Here is a 24,185-nt window from a genome sequence, read left to right as displayed (position 1 = left end):
AGGCTGCACCCATCTGTCACAAGGATGGGCCTGGGGCTCCGGGGTGAGGGCCGACCGCCCAGGTCACAAGATGTCCTCTGGACAATAAATGGCTCCCAGACATTCCCAGCACTCACCAGGTAGGTGTGCCCTGACCCCAGTACTGGCCTGACCCCAGTACTCACACGAGTGCTGCAGCAGTGGAGTGATTTGCAGCCTGACTGACCTGGGGACTGGGGGGGAGGTCTCCTCCCAACCATCATCTCTCCCCTTTGCCCTGAATGTTAATAGCAAAGACACCCTCGACACACCCGGAGAAGGGAGCCAGACCCACTTACCCCATCCCAGAACACACGCGGTGTCCACTAGCTCTATGTGTCCACGTAGGCGGGCTCTTAGGTTCAGGGAGGGGCAGGGGAGACAAACAGGCAGTGCAGTTCTCTATTCATTCTCTGAAGCCCTAACGTGGGCAACAAGCTGTTTGACAGAAGGCATTTGAGGGGCCTCCCTGGTGGCGCAGCGGTTGAGCGCTGGGTTGCGAAGCAACCCCGCAGCCTCTGCAGCGCAGGTTCGATCCCCAGTCGCCAGGCGAGGGTCCCACATGGCACACAGACCTCTCCTGCCGCCCGCTGCTCCCCTCAGCAGTGTACTTCGGTCCTTCTGCCTGCTCTGTTCCCCGCTCTGGCTCTGGTGAATTCTCTCACCCTCCCATGATTCTGACTGTACCCAGTGCTTGTATAAATAAATAAATAAATATTTAAAAAAAAAAAAAAAAAAAGGCATTTGATGCCAGCAAAGATGGTTCTAGAAGGTGAGGGTGTGTGCAGAACCTAGCAGGTAAGGCAGTCTCGCCAGTGTCTTGAGTGCCCACTGGGCACACGGAAGGTGTGGGGACAGGTAAGGTCAGGGACAAGACTTTCTTTAATGCGAATGAAGAGCTGAACCTCCACCCCACCCCCCATCTTAAGTGTGCAGGTATGTACTGGCAAGGAGAGGCTGGGACAGGGTGCTCCCCAAAGGGCACAACTAGGGTGAGGGAGTTAACTGGCAGTTAAGCCTCCAAATCCAATCGTGCTCATTCAGCACATCTTTACTGAGCACCTACTAGGTGAGGGCAGTGTGGGCACCGAGGACACTGATGAGGAGCAGGGCCCAGCCATACCAGGTAACCCACATTTTCACGGGCGCTTACAAGCGAGGTTGTTCAGGCTCTGAGAACCCAGAGGAGTGTCCTTGACCCAGGCTGGACAGAGGAAGGTGGAAGGAGGGTGAAGAATGTGGGGTGTTTCAGGCAAAGGGAACACCATGAGCTTTGAAATGGTATGTCTGGGTCCAAGAACTTGAAGTGCCTTTGTGGGATACGAGAGGGGAAAAACTGAGGTACAGGAGAAATGATGAGGTGAGGCATGGGAGGAGCCCAATTTTAGGGTTATTACCACAAACCCCAGGCCCATTCTGAGACACTGCACAGAATTCAGGAAGGCGAGGGCCTCAAGCTTTCCTGTCCCCTGGGCACTGAACTGCGATACCAATCCCCCAAACTAGGCTGGTCCCTCTCGTGGGCAGCGCCCTGACTGTTCCTGCTGAGACTCACTCAGCAGATGACAGGTGGGAATGGCAGAGGGCACTGTGGAGTCCCGGGCCAGGAGCTGGATGTGGTCAGGATGGGCAGATCACGTACAGGACACTCAGTGAAAGAGAAATCTCAGATACACCAAGTATTTCATGAGAAAACGTACAACTGACCTATTGTGTATCTGAATTCTGATCTAACTGGCACCGTGTTTTTATTTGCCTAATCAGGCATCCCTGAGAGCAGTGCCTGTTTGGTGTCAGCCCTCCGTGTCCACCTAGGGAGGTGGGAGAACTCCCCTCAGGGGAAGAACCCTAGGATGTGCTGCCCCTGGTTTGGGCACAACCTTGTCCTTTTGGAGAAGGTACTGGGCAGCCTGCCTACTTGCGGCAGCCATGTCCACAGCGCCACACATAGATGCTGTGGCTTGAGGGCACGAGAAGCAGGGATGCCAGAGAGGACAGAGGAAACACATCACCTCATTTTAAGCCTCTTCATTTCCACCCCATTGCCACGGGTCAGGAGCCTGGCACCTTCCAGTAAACCTGTCTCTTTGCTTCAGCCCTTCCCGTCCAATTTACACTGCACAGGGCTGTGCTCGTCCTGGAGCTCACAGTGAAGGGACTTTCTTAAACACCTTCAGCAACCCCAGGAGCAACTGATGAGCACCCACTGCTCAGCCTGGCGTTCCAGGCTCAACGTGCCTTTCCGCCGCGGCTCCCCGGTTCCTCTCCATGCCAGCCGTGAAGCTGGAGTTCTTGGCGTTTGGCAAACAGAGCTGTAACTTGCCTAGCGTTCCTGTCCCCTTCCTTACCTGTAGAAATCTGTCAAGGCTGAACTCAACACTGTTCTGAGGCACCCCTCCATGAAGCCTTCCTTGAGGTCTCAACTCTCCTCCCTGCCTGCCCTTGTCCTCAGGGGTAAGTAATCCTCTCCAAGTGTTTACGTCACTCGTCTAGACACTTACAGCCCTTACCCTGCACTGCATATTAAAATGTGTGTACTTTTCTCTACTAAATTATAAAGTCCTGAGAGCAAGCATCTAAGAAGTCACCACAGTGCCTTCAATGAGGCAGGGTTAAAATGCCAAGTCTGCCAAATGACAGGCCGAGTCCACAAGGCAACACTACAAGGCACCAGCAGGCAGGGCACTGAGCGCTGGAAACCGTGTCCTTCCCTTGTGAAAGGCTTGACAGTGCAGAAAATGGTCCCTGAGGGAGGGGGCAGACTTCCCTGCAGGAAGCCCGCATGGGGGAGGGGCTGCGTGACCGGATCTTGGGGGAAGAGCACCCACTTTCAACCCACTATGACCAGACGAGGCAAGAGTCTAAACTTGTGCGTAAGTCACTCAGAGCCGTGCCACCGCGACCTGAGCGCCGGAAGGGGTGGCTAGCCTTCCCCTCCTCGCGCGGCCCCTCCAGCCGGTGAACAGGCAGCCCAGGGCCGGAAGGCGAGGACAGGCGCGCTCCTATTCTCATGCACTGGGACGAAACCTCAATTTCCCATGGAAATGCACTCCCTGAAGCCCGACCCGTGGAGCCACCTCACAGGTTTGAAAGCACGAGAGCTAAGAAACCAATAGGCTGAGGCACACTCCTCAGTTCAGCCAACTCTCAGGCAACTCAAACTGTGGGGTCTAACCAAGAAGGGGGCGAGAGGGGACAGGGCCATGGGGCTGAATTCCTCACACCCCCACCTCCCAGAAGACCCACCACGCTCGAGGGTAAGCGCCGAGCAGAGAAACACAGGCTAGCTTCCCCGCGCGCCGTCTCAGGGGCTGGGATGAGTCAAGATCCGCGAGAGGCCCTGGGCTCGGCTCGGCGGAGAAAGCCACCCTTTGACCCGCGGGCAGAGGGGCAGCAACTGTGAGCGCAGCCCCCTGGCTGAAGAACAGTCTCTGGAGTCCACCCCGCTGGGGCTGGCTTCGCATCAAAGGTGTCCTTCCCTCCTGGGACATCACTCACTCGATCCTACTCACCGTCTATCTGTAAATGTTAAATATTGTCATGAGAGAAACAGCCACTTTACAAAAGAATTTGGAGAAGGGCGAAAATCACCCTCAATCCCACTACAAATAACATTAGCTTTTTGGTAAATTTTCTTCCCGTACCACACTGCTAAACTGCTTTGCTAAACTAATACTTTTCTTTAAAAACTTTTCAAATCAGGGCCTCCCTGGTGGCACAAGGGGTTAAGTCGCAGCACTGTGAAGCTATCAGCAGCCACTGCAGCAGGAGTTTGACCCCCAGCCAGGCTGCTGACCAACACGGCCCAGCAGACCTCTCCTGCCGCCCCGCTGCTGCCCTCAGCAGTGACGAAACAGAAGACTGTTAAGATGCCTGACAGGAAAACCTGGCAAGTTTGGAGACAACAGGGAGCAAGCAGCTGGTGCCCTAAAGCGCATCTAGCTCCCCGCTGCCAGAGGAGGGGCCCGCACAGCCTCCTCAACTCTACCTGCCCAGCCGCCACTGGCCAGCTCCTCACCCTGCCCAGCACACCACACTCCAGAGCAGGGTCAGCCAACTTTTTCTGCAAACTTTTTCTAAAATACCGGATAGGGGGCCTGCCTGGTGGCGCAGCAGTTGAGCGCTGGGTTGCAAAGCTGCCCGCGGCCTCTGCAGCGCCGGTTCAATCCCTGGCAGCTCCCTGGCCACCAGAGGAGGGTCCCACATGGCGCGCAGACCTCTCCTGCCATCCGCTGCTCCCCTCAGTAGTGTACTTCGGTCCTTCTGCCTGCTCTGCTCCCTGCTCTGGCTCTGGTGAATTCTCTCACCCTCCTGCGCTTCTGACTGTACCCAGTGCATGTATAAACAAAACAAACAAACAAAGAAATAAAACATGCCTCTATTAAAAAAATAAATAAATAAAATACCGGATAGTGTTTTAGACTTCGAGGGCCAAACCGAGATGTTCTGTACCAACATAATGAGAAGCCAAATTTCCACAAATTTTTATTGATGAAATAAAAAATAACTGACTACAAAAAAAAAAAAAAAGAAAAGAAAAATAAAGATAACTGACTACAATGTTTGGTAATACAGTCTAGTGGAGAGAATGGACTTTTTTTTGTTAGTGTCAAAACTGCACTCTCCACTTGCCACAGAAAAGGCGATGCAAAGCTTCAGAAGGAAATGAATCAAGTTCTGGGCATCAAAAACTCTCCTTCAAACACTTTTCGTCATGAAAATAAAGAAAATTCTCTTCTCAGAACCTCATCAACGAGGGCAACGCAGACCGCTGCTTCTCTCTCGTGGCCTTTCCAGAATCACCGAGTACCAGCTGAAAAACCTGTTCAAGATGTCGCCTTACTGTTCACACGGCTGCTATTACTTATGGTACATGTTCTGTAAGGAGGTGGACAGCGTTAACTTCCCATCCTTAGTACGTGAAGAAGTCGGACACACCCATTTCCTTCACCCATGTCCTTGTTGGTGACTCCTCGATGCTCACTTTACCACCTCCTGCAAACCTTCTTGCTCTCCAGCTATTTATAGTTCATCCCACCACGTCAGCATCCCTAGAAAATCACTCTCATCATTAACCCCTATTTCAAGCCCTTAGACAATTTCCAAATTCTAATCTCTGGGTTTTTCAGTTTGACACTTAGTCTTTCTAATCTGAAATTTTTATATAAGTGAGGCTAAAACAGCTTAGCTTTGGCTAAAACAATCTGGCCTCGCCTTTGCTGTTCTTATTAATGTCCATTCTCCTACTCATCATCCATTTATGTAGTTCACATAAGAAAAAAGAGCAAGCTATAATAATCTATCTCCTAGCAGAGTCACAGAGTTGGTCAATAATTTGCAAGTTCTTAGGCTCCACTACAGTCCTACTAAATTAAAATCTGGGACTAGGCCTCAAAATCTGCAATTCTAAGACAAATTCCACAGTTAATTCTTAAATAGACTAAAACCTGAGAAATTGTTTAATTATAGAAAATGTCTTATATTGCTTGTCATTCATCTGACTAGTGGATGTTTAATATTTGCGTAATGCAAAATAAAATCATACATTAACAAAGTAAGAAAGGATTTTTTGGGGGTGGGGATAATAAAATCTACAAAGTTGTTGATTCTTATATCAAAACTGATTGCAAATGTTCAAAACTGATTGCAAATATCGAGCTGCAAATGTTAGTGCTGACTCTGAATAAGATTTTACATTTTTCATTTTTAGAAATGTCTTTCACATACATAGGTGCTGAGTGCCAACCTCATCCCCTAAGCATGATTTTGAGTATGTCTGTTTCTAAGACATTTATAGATTCTATTACAGTTTGCTACTGGCCTTTTAATCACTTCCAATGTAAGTTTTGATATAAACTCCTTAGTTGGATCCTAAAATAGGGGCATTTCTTTTGCAGTCACACCAAGATATAAAATCACTGGTAGAACTGTAGTGTGTTTGAAATCATAGCGGGGTAAATAAGTATAGGAATGAGGAATCAGCTCCGTTTTAACTTTTGACAGCACAGGAAGGCAGTTTGACATAATTTAGAATTTAGTTAGTGTTGAAATTACCTCACTGCAATGTAAGGCTTACATATAAGTGATATTCTGCTTCATAATTTCAGGGTGAATTCATAAAAAAAAAAGTTACCAAGTCTACAGCAAAACTAATTTCCAGAGCCATTCAGTTATGTCTGAGAATGATTTCTCTCATCTACAAAAATTTCAATCCCGCGTCTCCCTGATGGCGCAAGGGGTTAAGCACCACCGCACTATGACGCAATCTGCAGACTCTGCAGCACCGGTTCCACGGCCAGGGAGAAACCCACATGATGAGACAGACCTCTCCTGTCTTGTGTGCTGCTCGCCTGTACCCCAGCTCTTGTATGCATAAATAAATAAATCTTTAAAATAATTTTTTTTCAATCTCAGCCCTGAACTGAAAAAACTGCAAGAAAACGTTACTGCTAAGTCATCAAACTGTTGTATAGTGGGATGTATCACAATACCCAGCATCTATTTCTGACAAAAATTCATGGGATTGATGGTTAAATCCCCAAGTTCTTCACTGATCCAAATGGTTCATTAACAAATAATAGAGTCAAGCATCCTGCCAAGTGCCTGCTGATGAATAACACAATGAATAACCACAGGCTTTAAGCACCTTACACATTCATAGGCTATAAACTTTGTAAATTTGTTCATTTAAGACTTTTTCTGCTCCACACATTTTTTTTAAAGATTTGTTTACTTATGCATAGAAACATGGGGGGGGTGCAGGCCAGAGGTGCGGGGGTGGTGGTAAGAGGATTCACCAGAGAGCAGCGGGGAGACAGGAGAGGTCTGTTGCCACATGTAGGTCAGCTTCCTGGCCAGAGATCAAACTCAGGCTGCAGTGGCTGAGACAGCTTGATAGCGCTGAGACTTGAACCCCTGTGCCACTGGGGAGGCCCTCCACACATTTTCTTACTATCACCACTTGTAACTGATAGTGTTGCCATTAGCAGATCATACTTTAGGTCGCCTACATTAGCATTTTCTCAACATTCTGGAGACCATCCTCAAAAGCTGCTATTGTATCTATTCAGAGGCCAGCACCTCAGTCACTTGAAAGGTAGCCTTGATTCCAGAATAACTGAACAGTAACAGCAACCTCTGCTGACTCATCAATGGCCAAGGAAAACTGCAGGCAGTCACTGTCTCCTTCTTTGACTATTTATGTTGCTCCCAATGACATCAACATTTTGAGAAATCGTTCCTGCTGAAAGGCTGACACTCCTAAAGCAGTTTGTTTTCTCTGGACACATTTCTTCAGCTGCTGCAAGCACAATTTACGAAATTCAACATCAGTAAATGGTTGACTGACAAATGAGCCACTAGGAAACTTACTTCAGTTGTAGCCTCGTTTTCATGTTGGTGAAGAAGTTCTGCTGCGATGACGGAGTCCCTTTAAAAATGTCCCAACTTTTCTGACCACTGCCTTGCTGGCAGCTGGGGGCACTGTGCTGCTGCTGAGAGTAACAACACTGACATTTTCCCTACTGTTCTTTTTTATTAAAAATAGGCCTACTCTGTAATTCCTAATAATCCACACTGCACTGCGCCCTAAAAGCATGCCATTCCAAGCGGATGAAGAACTCACACACCATGGTGGCGGGCTGCTGTCCATGGCACTGGACAGCAGGGCAAAGCCTGAGACTGCCACGGTCGGTTTCTGCTACAATCACTTCACTCTGAGGTGCTAAAAAATCCAAATCTGTAAACCAATCAGCATGGATTGCAATAAAGCTTTATTTATGGATGCCAAAATTTGATTTTCATTGTGTCATAGAAGTGAAAACCACTTCTTAGCTCCTGGGTTACACAAATGCAGGTGGCGGGCTGGATTTGGCATGTGAACCGTAGTTCGCCGACCTCGGATCTGAGGAGCTGGTATTCCCCAACACACCATATGCTCCCCTCACCTCTCTGTACTTTCCATCCATGTGGGGTTCACTCTCCGACTTTTCTGGGCTCCCTGACTGTACAGTGGTTTAATCACCAGCCCCCCGCCCCCCATATTCTCACTGCACTGTGAGAACACAGCCAGTTTGGCCCTAGCACATTTCAACTGAAATACTATGCCAAATGCTTTGTGTATAGCTCTGTCTATCCAAGTGGTACATGCCTTGTCCACAGCAGCTGTGTGCTAAGAAGCAATGCTGACCTCTGAGTTACATGCTTCTGGAAATTCAGAAACCAGAAACTTCTTCATGGTTAAGTCCCAAGTTTATCATCTGCAACATCTTACGAAGACATGTATGTAGAATGGTCAGATTTGTATAAAGAGGCAAACAAGCAAGATGTTGCTGCTGACGGCATCAGGAGAAGTAATGAGAAGACAAAGTGCTGCGGCCTGATAAAATGCAGTATGAACAGCGAATGGAGATGTGAGCCCAACAAAATGGGGGTAACAGACTGAGCAGATAGAAGACCCCCACCCTGTATGTCCCTTAACCTGGAGGTCACGGACAAAGCGTCCGATTGAGGGGAGCCCACTGAGCACTCGGCACTCAGTCTTGTGAGCCACTCACAGAGGGTGGCAGAAATCTGGCAACTAGAAATATAAGCCCATATCCCTAAGAAGCCACTAGTTGTTCAACTTTATCGTAGCCAATTTTATAAAAACTGAATTTTGCCTTTTTAAAGCTATTTATAAAGCTTTATCAGAAATAAGATCTCAAATTATAAGAAATAATCCTATTCTTAAACATTCTTTAAAAAAAAATCTTTATTGACATCTAACCACGATATGAAAGGGTTGTAAACTAGCAAAGAAAAAACAACCAACCAACCAACCAACCAACCAACCAACCCAGAAACCACTGGAGAGTCCATTGTAATAACCAAAGGCTCAGCGACCCCAACCTGTAATCCGCTAGTCTCTATACTCATAGTAGCCCTACGGCCATTTTTTTTTCTTCCCCACAGATAACTCCTAAAAAGAAATTTAGTCACAGAGATCATAGTTCATAGCTTATCAAATATTCATTCTTGGGCCTCCTCTGGTGGCGCAGCGGATGAGCGCTACATTGCAAGGGTGCCCGCAGCCTCTGCAGTGCCAGTTCGATTCCCGGCCACTGGCAGGGGTCGCACACAAAAAAAAAAAATTAAAAAAAAAAAAAAAAAATCATTCTTTTAAGGGTTGAGAACTTTTTTTTTTTTTACTTCAGGGAGAATAATAGATCATATAAAGAGATTAAGAATCTTAAATAAATTATCCAAGTGTGTGTGGCGCATGCATGCGCAGACACACACACACACACACACACACACACACACACACTCCTTACAATGCTAGAAAATCTTTCCTTTTTGAAAAGCTTTAGGTAAACTACTAGCAGTTCTAGATTCAATGTTAATAAGGACATAAATACACATTGTTTTGACACCAAACATAACCCAGAAACCATATAACTTTGTAACAATAACCACCAGTGGGAGTTAACAACTAAAAAGCCAGGCCAAACAAAGCCAAAACTGGAGGTTGGCAAATAATTGGATGATTCTGTTAAAGCATTGTATGGCTACAGGGATTTGGCTTCCAAATCTTCTGAAATGATCCTGCTTTAGAACATTCTCTCTGGCAGAAAAAGCTCAGAGAATATTATTCCCTCAAAGTAAGTATCTAGTGAGTTTCTGAGTGTGTCTGAACTTTTAGGGCAGCTTTGATCTTGTAACTGGCTTTTAGCCAAGCAGCAGAAACAGTTAAACCTTAGAGGTGTATGAAGCCCCTAGCTACAGACTCTCCCCACACACAGGCCCATACAAAGGATGCCTCCGCAACAGCACTGCAGGCACTTAAACAAGCATGGATGTTGAGGTCCGGGAGCCTCTCTCACTGGCAAGTTACTTCGGCCCCTCTTCACTGGGAAAGATCTGACGCCTGGGAGTTGTCCTGGCCCCAAGGACTAACAAGAACTGGATCCTACTTTCTCACTCCAAGGATCCTGGAAGTGCTAAGAGGAGAAAAAGTTCAAGTGAGAGGTCAGTCATAACACTGATTTTGGAGAATATGTGAGTAGTACTAAAAATCCTAATTCATTCTTTCTAGATAACAACTTGATTCAAAGTCTTTCTGTATATAGCTGGACTGAAATACCTCCAATTTGAACATTTTCTAATATATTAAGTTTAAATGATGTATTATTTTGTGCAGTGGATCCATTTAGAACACAAATCGATCATGAAGGATAAAAGCAGTTTTGATGGAGGCTACACAGAGATGGCAACTGAAGAAAAAGTCCCACCCATGTGGAAGAGAGGCGTGTGCTCTGAGGACAATACTGACCCACATGTGCCCTAAAAGCCAGAGAATGTCCCTTAGTGCAGAGGTGGCTGAAGGAAGCCCTGGAGTAAGGCTGCCGAAGGGGACAGCAATGCAAATGACAACAGTAACTTGGGTCTTGTTCAAATACAGGTAAGAACAGCACTTACTGTGCTAAGTGCCAGGAGCTGTTTTAAGCACTTTGCATGTATCAACTCACCTAACCCTCATACAGCCCCAGGAGACAGGCACTATCCACATGAAAGTGTCACCCAAAGCGGAAGTCACTTGCTCAAAGGCCCACAGCCAGTAAGAGGCAGAGCTGGGCTTCAATTCGACAGTCTGGCCCCGGAGTCAGTACTTGCCACCACAACTGCTAACTATGCTTTTCTTTATTGAGCTAAAGGAAAAACAAGAGCAGCAGCAAATATGTATACGTGAGTCTCTAGAAGCTGTTTAAAATGTCAGTTTTTTTTTTTTTAAAGATTTATTGATTGATTGATCGATTGATTGATTTATACATACATACATACAAGCACTGGGCACAGTCAGAAGCATGGGAGGGTGAGAGAATTCACCAGAGCCAGAGCGGGGAGCAGAGCAGCCAGAAGGACCGAAGGACACTGCTGAGGGGAGCAGCGGGCGGCAGGAGAGGTCTGCGCGCCATGTGGGACCCTCCTCCGGTGGCCGGGGAGCAGCCGGGGATCGAACCGGCGCTGCAGAGGCTGTGGGCAGCTTCGCAACCCAGTGCTCAGCCGCTGCGCCACCGGGGAGGCCCTAAAATATGTCAGTTTTTGACAGGTCAAACTTGTAATACCGTTAAGTTACTAAAAGTAATAATAGAAATGTTTAACATACTGTATATTTAAAATGCATTTTAGGTATTCATTATATTCTTCATTCAACAGTAAAATTTACTATCAAATTTAAGTGTTTTTTCTTTTTTTAATATAAGTAGCAGTCTAACATATATGGCTGAGTAGGTTTGATTTATACAAATACTCAGCTACCAAATACCTGGTACCTCTTATCAGGAGAAATGACATAGAACAGATATGTTGTTACCAAAATTAAAAGTTTAGATATAAAAACTACTACTTCAAACCACTGAGTCATAAAAGACCACGATAAACTTTTTTTATCAGCCTCTTCTTTTCTAAGCATAACTACTTTTCTTCAATAGGGGTAGCAGCTTAATGAACGGCCAAAATTTCACAGGAAGGTAGGAACACAGGTCTTCCCCTTCCTCATTAGAAGTCATTTTGTTCAGACTTAGGGTGGCCATACGGTGTTTCAAATACTCATGGGAAACAAATGAGTCGAACATAAAAAGCAAACTGTGATATAAAGAACAAGGAAAAAGAGGAAAACATTTCAACAAATTCAGATATGACGTGATGATACTGTCACAGGCCTTAGTATCTTCTTTATCACCTAAATAAATTGAGCCACCAACAGGAAAAGGTCACCTCACAGAGAATGCTATGAGATTTTTAAGTCGCTAGACTCCTTTCCATCTTCTCCTCCTCATCAGTTCTTGATACTGCTGTCAAATTCTACACACTGGCAAAGAAAAAAGGGGTGAAAGTTGAGGAATTTTATAGAGAAATAGTAAAAAAGTTTGTGATTACAGCCACTGATAATCATCTTAAATGCCTAAAACATGATTTATCCTTCAAGGATGCCATGGGAGCATTCAAACCATCATTACAACACTGGAGGAGGGAATCCTACATTTAGTAGGACAGCACCTTCTCTTCTACATTCCACCCACCACGGGAACTAAACACAATCCATTTTGCAAAGGCATTGGGGACAACCTGCTTGTTCCTCATAATGAGTATCAGTTCCGATACTGATACTACACAAGTTAAAGCACAACTAATATCAACTAGGAATCTCAAACTTCACTTATCTCAAAAGCATCTTCGCAGACTTACGGCATCGGGACACTCATCTAAAATGGGTACATGGGACTAAGTCACTGGGAAGTCTGGGAAAAGGGCACTCAGCTTTTAACAAAATGCAGGCTTTCCTGTACTGACCTGTGCTGTCTGGCCATATTATCTAATGTCCCTCGAGTAATAGGGGCTCCAAACTCTATGCACTCAAAGGGTTATCTTTTCAACCCTTAAAAAAAAAAATGAGAGGATGTCATTTACACAACATAAAAATTTACCATTTTAAAGTTTACATTTCAAGGATTCTTTTTTTAAAAAAAAATTTATTTAAGCTTACAAGAGCTGGGGTGTAGGCCAGAGGCGTGGGAGGGTGAGAGGATTTACCAGAGACAGAGTAGGGAACAGAACAGGCAGATCTACTGAGATACACTGCTGAGGGGAGCAGTGGGGAGAAGGGAGAGGTCTGCTGCGCCATGTGCGTCAGCTCCCTGGCCGGGGAATGAACTCATGCTGCAGTGGCTGCGGATAGCTGGATAGCTTCAAGGTGCTGAGACTTAACCCCTGGCGCCACCAGGGAGGCCCATTTCAAGTATGTTCACCACGATCTAATTCCAAAACATTTCCATCACCCCCAAACCCATACCTACTATCACATGCACTGATTTTATCCCCAGTTTCTCTGCAGCTATGTCTAGCGCCCATGCAGGTTTTTAAAGATGGTTGGGTGGAGTTAATCTAGAGAGTATTTATCTATATGGTAAGAAAACAAAAAAGCTTCAGTGTCCAGAAAGATAATGAACTTAAAATCTTGACTTTTTTTTGCAATTAAGCTAAATGTAATTTTTATATATTGGCTAAGAATAGCAGAGAAACTTACATTCAACATCCATCTTCACATAACACATTAGTGTGCCCCAAATTCATCCAAGATGTTAAAAGAAGGGAAGACAATCTATAAGGATTAGCCATAACTGTCCATAGTTGCAATTTCAAAATATAGAAGATGTTTATGTAGGGAAACCTCCTTTAGTATCAAGCATAGCTGGATTAAAAACACAAAACATGAAAACACGTAATCATTATGTAAATATTACCCTACTTGGGAAAATCATCCCTAGGCCAATTCGCTACTGAAAGTAATGTAGCTTTAAATGCAACTTTACTTCTATCACTCTCCTGACCTAGAGTCTCCTAATGAGGAAACAACCTTTAGGCAAAGGTCTGGCGGGAAAGCCTGCAGAAGTATGCTGCTCAGGCTGCTGCAGTGCGCTCATGACCTACGTGCGCGCATGGCTTCTAAGACACACAGGAAGGAGACCTCACCTTCAGGCAGCAGGGTGTTGAAAGCGGGAGGAAGTAGGTCCACGAGGGTGTCTTGCTTTTGTGCACTTATCTGGGGTGCTATTTCCACAGAAGGAGCTCCTTTATAGAGTGTGCCCAAGATGGATTTCTCTAAGTTGCTCTCAGAGTTGTCCAGCTGCCCTCACCAATAAGTCACAGTCTTTGTAGGTTGACAGAAACCACCAGTCAAAGCAGATGCATATGGATTGTGGGGAAGCCTTCTTTAGTATCTAACATAGCTGGATTAAAACAAAAAAACTTAACCATTAAGCAAATCTTGACTTTAATCATTAATTTAGATTATAGCAAATATTAGCTAGGTGCTAAGCTTGAGTCTATCCTCAGCATGGGCGCTTCACACTTATTAATAGGGATTCTATGGGTTTGATGAGAGGCCACAGTGGGTTCTGAATTTTTGTCCTGCAAGGAGTCAGTTCTTTTTGATAAGCAAGTAAACAAGATCCAGAAATAGTTATTGGTAATTTAACTCATTCTTACTGACGTTGTTAACCAATGCTTCCAGTGCCTTCCTGTTATACAACAACTTGTACTATGGTAATGTATTTACAATTTTATTGTGATTTGCAATAAATGATTTAAATACATATTCATTTCCTTGACTTCCAGAATACAATCAAACACAGTCAGGTGAAGTTCATGACATTTATGTAAGTAACAAATTTGCCTTGAAATAGTTATCTATGATAGTACTGCTACATTATGCTTATTTAAAGATGCCCAAGAAACAGTCCTAAACTAAAATGCCTGGGTAGATGAGACTTTAACGTTATCTCTTCTCCATCTATAAGAACTCACCCAGTGGTCAGAAGACTCAAACAAAATTTCGCTAAACTAGAATTTTGTCTTCCTTTAACACAAGGGCATTAAGAAGTCTCAGAATCAGCTACAGTTTAAAAAATCCAAAAATGATTTTATATCTCTGGGATTTATTTCCCTATAAAGTCAAAATAATGAGGTCAGAAACCTGGGTATCTCATGTGGCTGGTTTTTCTCCCCAACTATATACTTACTAATATAATCATTATATTGTAAAAAGCCCAAAGTTAACTAACCTTGCACATACATTTCAGATTGTAAGTGCTCCAAAATTTCCCATTCTTAAGTCTGTTTGTTCTTTTTTTAATAAAAATGTAACGTACAAAATGGATTTGTTCTAAATGAAGCTGGATTACCTACTGCGAGGTCACGTGATTCTGTTCTTGGAAGAATACTAACATACTCACACCAGCATTTTACGAAGTGCTAATCAAATACCTGGCATAGTACAACACAGGAAAATTTGCAATCATCACTTTCTAAAAGGGTTGGATTCCTCCAGTCTAGCACACACACTTGCTGTACCAATTTGATGAGAGGATTATTTACTTCAGTTTTCCTTAAAGCAAGATGGTTCAAGAGTTCAGGGAAGGCAGCACTCCCACTGCCCACCTGTGACTATGCAGGTGCTTCTTTTCACCAACTCTCTCCCTCTCAGGGCAGCAGCCCTCCTACCTGCACTATGCCAGGGCTTCTCCTCACTGACCTCCCTCAGTGGAGGCCGCTCTCCTCATGAGCGCCTGCCTGCAACCATGCAGGCCTCTCTGAGCAAACCTGTTCCTTCAGGGCAGCTCTTCCTGTCCGCTTGTGTCTATGCAAGTGTCCTTTATTCTTCTGTCCCTTTCCCTAATAAACCTCCCCTCAAAAAAAAAAAAGAAAGTTCAGGGAAAAATGCCAACAAAATAATTACCCTTCAGACTATGTTATGAATAATCATTTTGGTTTAGGAAAAGGGCTCATACCCTAAGACTTTAGTTGTGGGGCAAGAATAAAGGGCAAGAAAGCACACCTATGGGAAGGCAATTTTTGCTTTTGGTGGATTCAATTGTGTTGCCAAGATTGTCTGCCATTATGATCACTGAGGCTCAATTTTAATGCAAGTTTCTTCTGGATTATTGCAAAAATGAATTACATCATCTCAAATAATAGCAGGCACAAAACCCACAAAATTAAAGAATAAAGAAGACTTAAAAGGTAAAAAAAAATCTTGACAGGTAACAACACTAAAAAAAAGGTCTATATCTGTATTTAACAATGGGATCAATGTAACACGTAAAGTCATATTCAGTTTGGGACAAAATCTGGAAATTCATGCTGCAAGAAGATGAATGAAACAATGCAAGGCGGCTCCAAATTACATAGCGAATCCTACAATCAAAATGATCTTGTTCCCTCATCCTCAAAATCAACAAATGGATTCACCTTAAAAAAGAAGAAAAAGAAAAGAAAGCAGAGCCAACAAGTGCCCTGACGCTCCCTGTTCCTCAGGCCTGGGGTGGTAAGAGGATGAAGTTTTCAAAATAATCACTTCAGGGCCTCCCCGGTGGCACGGGCAGTTGAGGCTGCGCTGGGCAGGCGAGGGTCCCACATCCTCCTGTCTCCCCGCTGCTCCCCTCTGCAGTGTACTTCCTCACTCTGCCTGTTCTGTTCCCCGCTCTGACTCTGGTGGATGCCATCACTCTCCTGCACATCTGGCCTGTACCCCGGTTCTTGTATAAATAAATAAATCTTTGAAAGACAAATAAATAACCACTTCAATCTACCCAGGAAGACAACGGATTTCCATCTCTGATTTTTAGGAATAAAGACATAAACACACACACCAATGAACAGACAACAGGAAATAAAGAGACGGCAACACCTACAACTTCCAACTGCGCTCGGGCATCGACTGCTGCTGATTTTCTTAAGCCTCTGCGAGCGCCAGGGTGACCGCGCTGCATCTGCCCCACAAGGGCAGATTTCCAACCCGAGAGCACCAGGAGGACGACGACCCCGATGCCGACACTCGCACCGCGGCTGCCCGCCTCACCTAGCAACCCCGCCTCGACGAGACGCCCCCCAGGCCCCCGCGAGCTCGCTGACACCGCGCGCGAGCAGCGGTGGCCACGACCCAGACTCACATCCCTCAAAATGTTACAGGCGTTTTACTGCAACGGTGACCCCGGCAACGAGGCTGTAACTGTTACAGGGCAGCCCCGATACAAAACGGGGTGCCTGACTGTGGGTCCTCACCAGCATGGGATTAGCTCAGAACATCCCTTCCCCCTAACCTAACTAGGTCCAAATATGTGAAGTTCGCCCCTGTCCGAACGGGGACGGCACCACCCAACCTGACCGGACTCTGGGGCAGACCAGCTCCCCCAAACCCCCGGGGCACCGCGGGCGCCAGCGAGGCCCCAGGGCCACCGGGCCACGTCGGGGAAGTTACAGTCAACAGGAGTCAGGCCGCTGTGCACAAAGTTTCACGTTTTATCCGCTAACAGCAGAGAACCTCAACAAGCAGCCCCGCGTCCCACAGCCGCGGCTGCCAGCCCCGACCCGGTTTCCCCCCGGGCCCGTCCTCCGAGCGCCAACCTCGGCGCCCCTGCCTGCCTCTCCCTCCCGCCTCCCGGGCCTGGGCTCGGCAGGGGGCGTCGCTGGGCGGCTCTGAGGTGCCGACTCCGGGCTCCACATGTCAGAGCCCGGCACACGCAGGGGCGCTGCCGGGGGTGCGCGTCCCTCGGGCGCCCGTGGGGAGCCGCCGCTCGCGGGCCCTCGGGGCACTTCGCAGCGTTTTGCTCAGCCGGAGGGGCCGCCTGATTCGTCCGTCTCCCCCAAAGCACCTCGCTTCAGGGCCCCGCAGGGACCTGCACGTCCCCACCAGTCCCAGAGAGGCCTTCCAGCTCCCTGGCCGCAGTGTCAGCATCTGGGGCTCCCTCTGGTGCCACGTCTCGGTGGGGCCGAGGCCACACTCGGACCCCCCGGCCCCTGAGCAGGGCTGGGGCGACGGCTGAGGGGGACTCAGGCGGGAGCGGCCGCGGCGGAGCGCGCTCGGGCCTCGGCCACACAAAAGGCCTCCCGCGCCCAGGACGCGGGGTCGCCGGCCGGGGCCTCACGCCAGCGTCCTTCGCGGGTGGCGCTCGCGCCGGCCCGCAGGCACCATCCTGGCGGCGCCGCGAACGCCTCACGCCCCGCCAGGGCCCGGGACTGTGGTTTTACGGTCTGAGGAACACTTAGGCCTCGAAGGCCCGGCCTGAGGTGTGTGCGCTCCGCAGCCGGCGCTCCCGCCTTCCCCACTCGGCGGCGGGGACCGAGTTTCCCGCCCCACGGCCCGACCAGAGCTTGGTGGCGGTAGGAGGCAGTTGGGACCGGCCCCAGCAGGTTGGAACCGGTCTGGGCCGGGCCGGAGGAGGAGGAAGGGGGGAGGGAGAGGCCGCCTCGCGCTCTCCCTGCGCGCGTGACTCACGCTGGCCGCTGACGTCAGGCGTGCGCGCGCGGCGGGGGGGGCTCTACGTACGTGTAGTGCTGCGGTTTCTCGGGCTGTGCCTGCAGCACCTGAGCGGTAGCGGCCGGGGGCGCCGAGGAAGCTGCGGAGCCGCCGGGCCCGGGGCCCTTCGACATGGTCCTGTCTTCCTGCCTCTTCGCCGCTCCCCTTTTATTATTCAGTCTGCGCGGTCCGCGCCGAGGACCCAGTGCGCCTGCGCCGCGCCACGAGAACGTGAAGACCCCCCGCACGGCAGCAAGGGCTGCTGGGAGTTGTGGTCCATGCTTCGACTGGAATTTTACCGTCGGTAGAGGGTTGCTGCCAAAGGAAAGGACCACAATACCCAGGGGTCCTTGCAGACGGTGTCCCGGATGCCGGCGGCCCGAGACGGCTTGTGGGGATTGCAGTCCGCCGCGTTTCTCGCTCGTACGTCGCGTCTTCAGCTTCATGGGGGAACCTTTTCTCCGAAACGGAGCCCCTGGAGTGGAAAGGTCCCGGGCTGGGGAGGCCCTGCCGACACCCGTGAAACAGCTCCAAGTGTAAATTCCCTTTCAACAGTGTCCACGGTACCCCGCCTCCGTATTCAGTGCGCCGTGGGCTCGGTTCCGATGCCGGCCCCGAGCGATGCTGAAGAATCTGTATGGTGCGTTCTTAGATCTGGGCCTCTGTGCTGCGGGCCCCTGGAATTCGCCAGCCTCCTCCTGACTCTGCAGCGGCATGGGCCTCCTGGGAGGCGTGAAGGCCACGCTGCCTGCTGGAAGGCAGCTCCAGAAGCTCTGATAAAGAAGACGACGCCACACAGCCCTCTGGTCTCCCGCCTGTGCTGAGGCTCCATAATCCTTCATCAGCCCGGCAGCCTGGAACTCCACGACTTGGCTCCCTTCTCGACACCTGGCCCGACCAACTTGTTTCCAGTACATTAGGGGCCAAGGAAGAATTTAATCTCCGTCTAGAATAGTCTCGGGTACACTGGCAAATTGCAGGGGTGTTGAGAAACAAATCATAGGATCCAGGAGGGCCTGGACTTGGTAGCGGGTGCGGTTTCTAATCCAGTCCAGTTCCCTTTCTTTTTAGAGAAATACTTCATCCCTCCCCGCTTCCTAGCAGTCAGCCAAGTTCATCATTTGTGGTCTTTGTAGAATAAGCCAGATTCCCCCACACCCTAGGCGTGTGATTCCGTAAGCTTTATACAAAGGTCTTTAGAGCTGTTTAACACTTGTCATTTAGCTTTGTTTCCCCTATTGGATTTATTGATATTTAAATCCATTGTTTTTAAGACTCGTATTTTACTAGGTAGCATTATGGTAACTAGGAATCTTCTCATTAAAGAGTTCGAATAACCTTAGGGATGAGGGAATGTAGGGTGAATGGAAAATTGTTAGTGTTTCAGAATGACACACACTTAGTTCTTACTAACCTCACATCAGAAGCCAAATAGTCTACTACAAAGTTGAGAAATTGCTATTTCCTAAACAGGCTAAATCAATTGTTTAACTACTAGGGGCGTTTGAAGATGAAAAATTCCAAGAGTATAAACAATTGTAGTGTATTACTTTAATCCTATTAGTAAGTCCAAGTAATTGGTTTATATGTTATCCCCAAAATACCCGAGTGATCTTAAGTGATACCATGAGCTTCAGGACAAGTGTGTACTGGCAGAAGTGGGAGCGATCATCCAACGGGCTTCATTTACAAGAGGAAACTGAAACTCAGAGAGGTTAAGTAACTTGCACAGAGTTACTCAGCAAGTTCTGACAGAACAGGAACTAGGACAGTAGCCAACACTGCTGCCTCGCATTCTACATTATTTTGATTGTTTAAACTTTTCCTGCATTGCTTTTCCTCCCCTGTAACAACAGAATAAAGGAAATCATATGACTGCCAAAGTATTTCCACTAATCATCCTTAAATAGATGAATATAAATCCGTATCTACCTTCTCCTCGAGCAGTTTTAGTTTTCCAATAATTAACAAAATGGAAACAAAAACAGTCTCTCCTGTCGAGGGCAAGAGACAGTTCTGGATTTTCCTAAACAAAACTTGGAACACAAACATCATTCATTTAGGTGCTTGTTCCTTCTCCAGGTCATTTAAATAGTCAGTAAAAAGATGAAAGTATTTTATAGTTACATCCCAGAATATCTGACAGCCAGCTAGACAGGTTTTTACCAGCTCTGAGAACAGGACAAGAGTCTCCAGCCTAGTTTCGGCATGGCATGAGAAAGCTTCATTTCCTCCTGTACCCTAAACATTGGGCAGAATTAACAAAAATTAACATTGATAAAAGTTATCACATTAACATTTATTTTTTTTTTTAAAGATTTATTTTTATTTATACAAGCACTGGGTACAGTCAGAAGCACGGGAGGGTGAGAGAATTCACCAGAGCCAGAGTGGGAAACAGAACAGGCAGAAGGACCGAAGGACACTGCTGAGGGGAGCAGCGGGCGGCAGGAGAGGTCTGCGCGCCATGTGGGACCCTCCTCCGGTGGCCGGGGAGCAGCCGGGGATTAAACCGGCGCCGCAGAGGCCGCGGGCAGCTTCGCAACCCAGCGCTCAACCGCTGCGCCACTGGGGAGGCCCTGAGCCTTGTTTCTTTTGTTTTTAAATTTATTTATTTATGCATACAAAAACTGGGGTACAGGCCAGAGGTGCGGGGGGGCAGGGGAAGAGGCTTACCAGAGACAGAGTGGAGAACAGAATAGGCAAATCGACGACTGAAATACGCTGCTGAGGGGAGCAGTAGGCGAGACAGGAGAGGTCCACTGTGCCATGTGGGAATCTCCCTGGCTGGGGATCGAACCTGGGCTTCAGTGGCTGAAGATACCTTCCTAGGCAACATCTTAACCCCTTGCGCCACCAGGGAGGCCGAATTTTCTGAGTTTTGTTTGGCTGGTCTTAACCTTAAGCTTACTTTGGTATTTTGTATACCTTAGTCGGCTGAAGAACTGGATATCGCAATCCATCCAAGACATTTGTTTAGGCAAAAGTGAGGATTACCATTTTCACACATTTGTCATGTTTCTTCAGAAGTACTATCTACCAGGATGTATCATTAAACACATAGTTAATTCTGTTGTCTTTACTCTTGAAGGACATGCAAATACAGTTTTAGGACGATTGCCTTTGTGATTGTGGTTATTTCCTACTGTTGAATTACACAATTAAAAAACTTGTTCCTTAGTAGGGTCCTTCTTCTGTAAGTATATTGAAATAACAAAGCATTTTGTGATAGCCTAAGAATATACAGAACAGTTCGTATAAAATCTTTAATTGACATTTTCTTTTTATCTATTATTGGCCTCACCCCAACAAACAAAAGAATTGCTTTTTGGTGAAAATGTACATGTGTGGCATATAAAATACCTAGTAATATAACATACGTTACTGAGTTCTCATTATCCTCTACACTACACACTTAGTCAAAATGTCAGTGAAAACTAATCAGGGAACATATTTTACACTGGAAAATATTTAGAAAAGTTTATTTAAAGTAACCTCTCCTTCTCCTGCATGGCTTTAGCTTGATACAAATAAGATTAGGCGCCTGGCCACCCTGAGTCTTAAATCCTAACAGGGACCAATGCAATTCATTTGCATTGACTTTCTATTGTAGAGCTTTGGAACCAAGGGAAGGATCCAAACATAGCTCCATTTTATCCAATCAGAAGAGCCGCTGAGTGCTAAACCCTGATTCGTCCATTCCTCTTTGCATTCGTCCAATCAGCGGGCCACTTTAACAGCCAATCAGCAGCTTAGATGTTCACCAATCAGGGAACGGGGCCGAAGCACGGCCTTTGTGTCGGGGGATGTCAGCGCGTCGGCGAGGGCGCCCGCCAATAGAAAGAGTCGTTGGTGTATGCAAATAAGGGTCCTATGACGCAGAGACGCAGCGTGAAGCGTGGGTATAAAGCCAGGCGCATCGGGGGGGTTTGGAGCGCAGAGCTGTTTGGCCGTTCGTTGGGGGAGCGTCTGTCCTGTGCCTGGCGACTGCGGCTCTCCGTTGGGCGGGCGAAGCGGCGCGGCGGTCGGCGGAGCGGCCCGGGACTTCCACAGGAGGTAGGTGGGCGCCGCTTGGGCCGAGGCCGCGGCGCCGGCGGCCGTTGAGGCGGCGGGCCGCGGCCGTTGAGCCCGGGGGCGGGCGGCTCGGCGCGGGCGCGGGGCCGGGAGGGTCCCCGGGGGCTGCGCCCGGGCGGCGCGGCCCGCTCGCTCCCCGCGGCGGCTCGGGGTCGCCGCCGGCCGCCGCGCCGCGGGCCTCCGCCCGCCGGGGGGAAGTGGCTCCTCCCCGCGCCCCCCGCCCGGGGGAGGCCGCCGCTCCCGCCGCCTGAGTCACCCGCGGAGGGAGGCGGCGCCCCGGCCGCGGCGCCGCGCGGGCCCGCCCCCGCCCGCTCACGGCCGTCCCCCTCAGGTGAGGGGAAATGGCCCGCACCAAGCAGACGGCGCGCAAGTCCACGGGGGGGAAGGCGCCCCGCAAGCAGCTGGCCACGAAGGCGGCCCGGAAAAGCGCCCCCTCCACGGGCGGCGTGAAGAAGCCGCACCGCTACAGGTAGGCGCGGGGACAATGGCGGCGGCGGGCGGGGGGCGGCCGCGCTCGGGCCGCGCCCTCACCCGGGCGTCGCCGCCGCAGGCCCGGCACCGTGGCGCTGCGCGAGATCCGCCGCTACCAGAAGTCCACGGAGCTGCTGATCCGCAAGCTGCCCTTCCAGCGCCTGGTGCGCGAGATCGCGCAGGACTTCAAGACCGACCTGCGCTTCCAGAGCGCCGCCATCGGGGCGCTGCAGGTGAGGCGCGGCGCGGCGGCGGCGGGCGGCGGGGGCCTCCCGCCCGCCCGCCCGCGGCCCGAGGCTAACGCTGGGGCTCTGCCGGCAGGAGGCCAGCGAGGCGTACCTGGTGGGGCTGTTCGAGGACACCAACCTGTGCGCCATCCACGCCAAGAGAGTCACCATCATGCCCAAAGACATCCAGCTGGCGCGCCGGATACGGGGGGAGCGAGCCTGAGGGACGGCGGTTTTTAAGGCGTTTTGTAGTAAATTCTGTACAATACTTTGGTTTAATTTGTGACTTTTTTTGTAAGAAATTGTTTATAATATGTTGCATTTGTACTTAAGTCATTCCATCTCTCACTCAGGATGACTGCGAAAGTGACTGTTCACAGACCTCAGTGATGTGAGCGCTTGCTCAGGAGTGACAAGTTGCTAATATGCAGATGGGATGGGTGATGCTTCCTGCTTCTCATGATGCATGTTTCTGTATGTTAATGACTTGTTGGGTAGCTATTAAGGTACTAGAATTGATAAATGTGTACAGGGTCCTTTTGCAATAAAACTGGTTATGACTTGATCCAAGTGTTTAACAATTGGGGCTGTTAAGTCTGACCATACATCACTGTGATAGAATGTGGGCTTTTTCAAGGGCGAAGAGGAGTCTTGACCACAGTGTAACTTACAGTTTCCTAAAAAAGAAAACGAAAAAAAAAAAAAGTAAACCTGGCAGCTATAGAATACACTATGTGCATTTATAATAGCTATTTTATATATTGTAGTGTCAACATTTTTAAATTAAATGTTTTACATCCACATGTGGTGGGGAGTCTTGTCATTAAGGTGTGTGTAATGTAGAGTCCAGTTGGTTTTCTCCTGACTAGACTGCGCTTGTTCTCATAGTAGTGATGCTTTGCACATTCTATGCCTTGCATAAGTCCTCATTCTACCACATGTTAACTAACCCTCTAGCTGATGACGCAGACACTAACGGGGGCGGGGTTTATTTATAAGGGCTCTAGAAGATACTACAAGTTAATTCACACCAGCATCATCTGTTAACGAATAGTCCACACTAGTTGCAGCAGCTTTCCTTTGTGTTGTGGTCGGTCTCTTAACCAGACTGAGTTTCTCTCCCGCCAGGAGGAGCACAGCAGCCTTCCCTGCGGCATTTGTATTATCATAACCCTTAGAGTAAACTTGGGCGCGGGGCGGCGTGCTCGGCGCCAGCTTCTTGCGCCCCGCCAGTTCCGAGGGTGTTGGCTTAGGTTACATCTGGTGCACGCCCGGGAGAGGCACCGTAGCGGTGGCCTTCCAAGTGGTTTTAAAATTGATCCTTTTGGAGCGTTCAGGTCAATTATGTATGTTGACTAAATTTACAAATAAACTTGTTTATCCAACTGTCGAAAACCTAAACTGAATGTACAGAGCTTTGATTACTTCCATGACCTAGGTTCTTTGTATTCTAGTTTGACTTAATCACGTTTTGCTTGGCAAAGGAACCTTTCATTTACAAAGATAATTGTAGAAAGCATGTAAACGGTTCTCTATAAAAATGCTATATGATTGCCATA

At 48.2% G+C, this 24,185-nt stretch overlaps 2 protein-coding genes and 1 long non-coding RNA gene across 12 annotated transcripts in view; 1 reads left to right on the top strand and 2 right to left on the bottom strand.

Moving 5' to 3' along the window:
* UNK (unk zinc finger) overlaps nt 1-18,050 on the bottom strand; it is a 30,472-nt gene extending 12,422 nt beyond the window's left edge. The window contains exon 1 of one of the 2 annotated variants that reach the window (XM_037491451.2): nt 17,885-18,050. In XM_037491451.2, the coding sequence (XP_037347348.1) occupies nt 17,885-17,988 (104 nt within the window). In that variant the 5' untranslated portion in view covers nt 17,989-18,050. Of the gene's footprint in view, nt 1-317; nt 751-17,884 lie in introns of those variants that run through there. The other variant, XM_037491449.2, reaches the window with a different exon arrangement.
* Nucleotides 745-17,409, bottom strand: LOC119230386 (uncharacterized). 9 transcript variants are annotated; one of them, XR_005121753.2, is made up of 6 exons: nt 13,531-16,952; nt 13,085-13,249; nt 12,851-12,957; nt 12,352-12,436; nt 12,247-12,263; nt 10,963-11,869 (listed from the first exon to the last, which is right to left on the bottom strand). It is a non-coding gene; the product is annotated as an uncharacterized LOC119230386 (long non-coding RNA). The 9 variants fall into 9 exon arrangements; XR_008549431.1 differs by lacking the exons at nt 12,247-12,263; nt 12,352-12,436; nt 12,851-12,957 and adding exons at nt 745-9,998; nt 10,527-10,706 and having other exon boundaries at nt 11,776-11,869; XR_005121747.2 differs by lacking the exon at nt 12,247-12,263 and having other exon boundaries at nt 13,531-16,951.
* A 3,731-nt stretch (nt 18,051-21,781) lies between the features above and the next one.
* On the top strand, nt 21,782-23,429 carry LOC119231876 (histone H3.3A). The gene is made up of 4 exons (XM_037493687.2): nt 21,782-21,910; nt 22,260-22,397; nt 22,479-22,632; nt 22,721-23,429. The coding sequence occupies exons 2-4, from the start codon at nt 22,270-22,272 to the stop codon at nt 22,847-22,849; spliced, it is 411 nt and encodes a 136-aa protein (XP_037349584.1). The 5' UTR covers nt 21,782-21,910; nt 22,260-22,269; the 3' UTR covers nt 22,850-23,429.
* The last annotated feature ends 756 nt before the right edge of the window (nt 23,430-24,185 follow it).

Source organism: Talpa occidentalis, unplaced genomic scaffold (genome assembly GCF_014898055.3).
Source record: "Talpa occidentalis isolate TD23 unplaced genomic scaffold, MPIMG_talOcc4v2.1 talOcc4.7, whole genome shotgun sequence".
NCBI lineage: Eukaryota > Metazoa > Chordata > Mammalia > Eulipotyphla > Talpidae > Talpa > Talpa occidentalis.
Note: the sequence above shows the minus strand (reverse complement) of the source record. Positions and strands in the feature narration are given on the sequence as shown.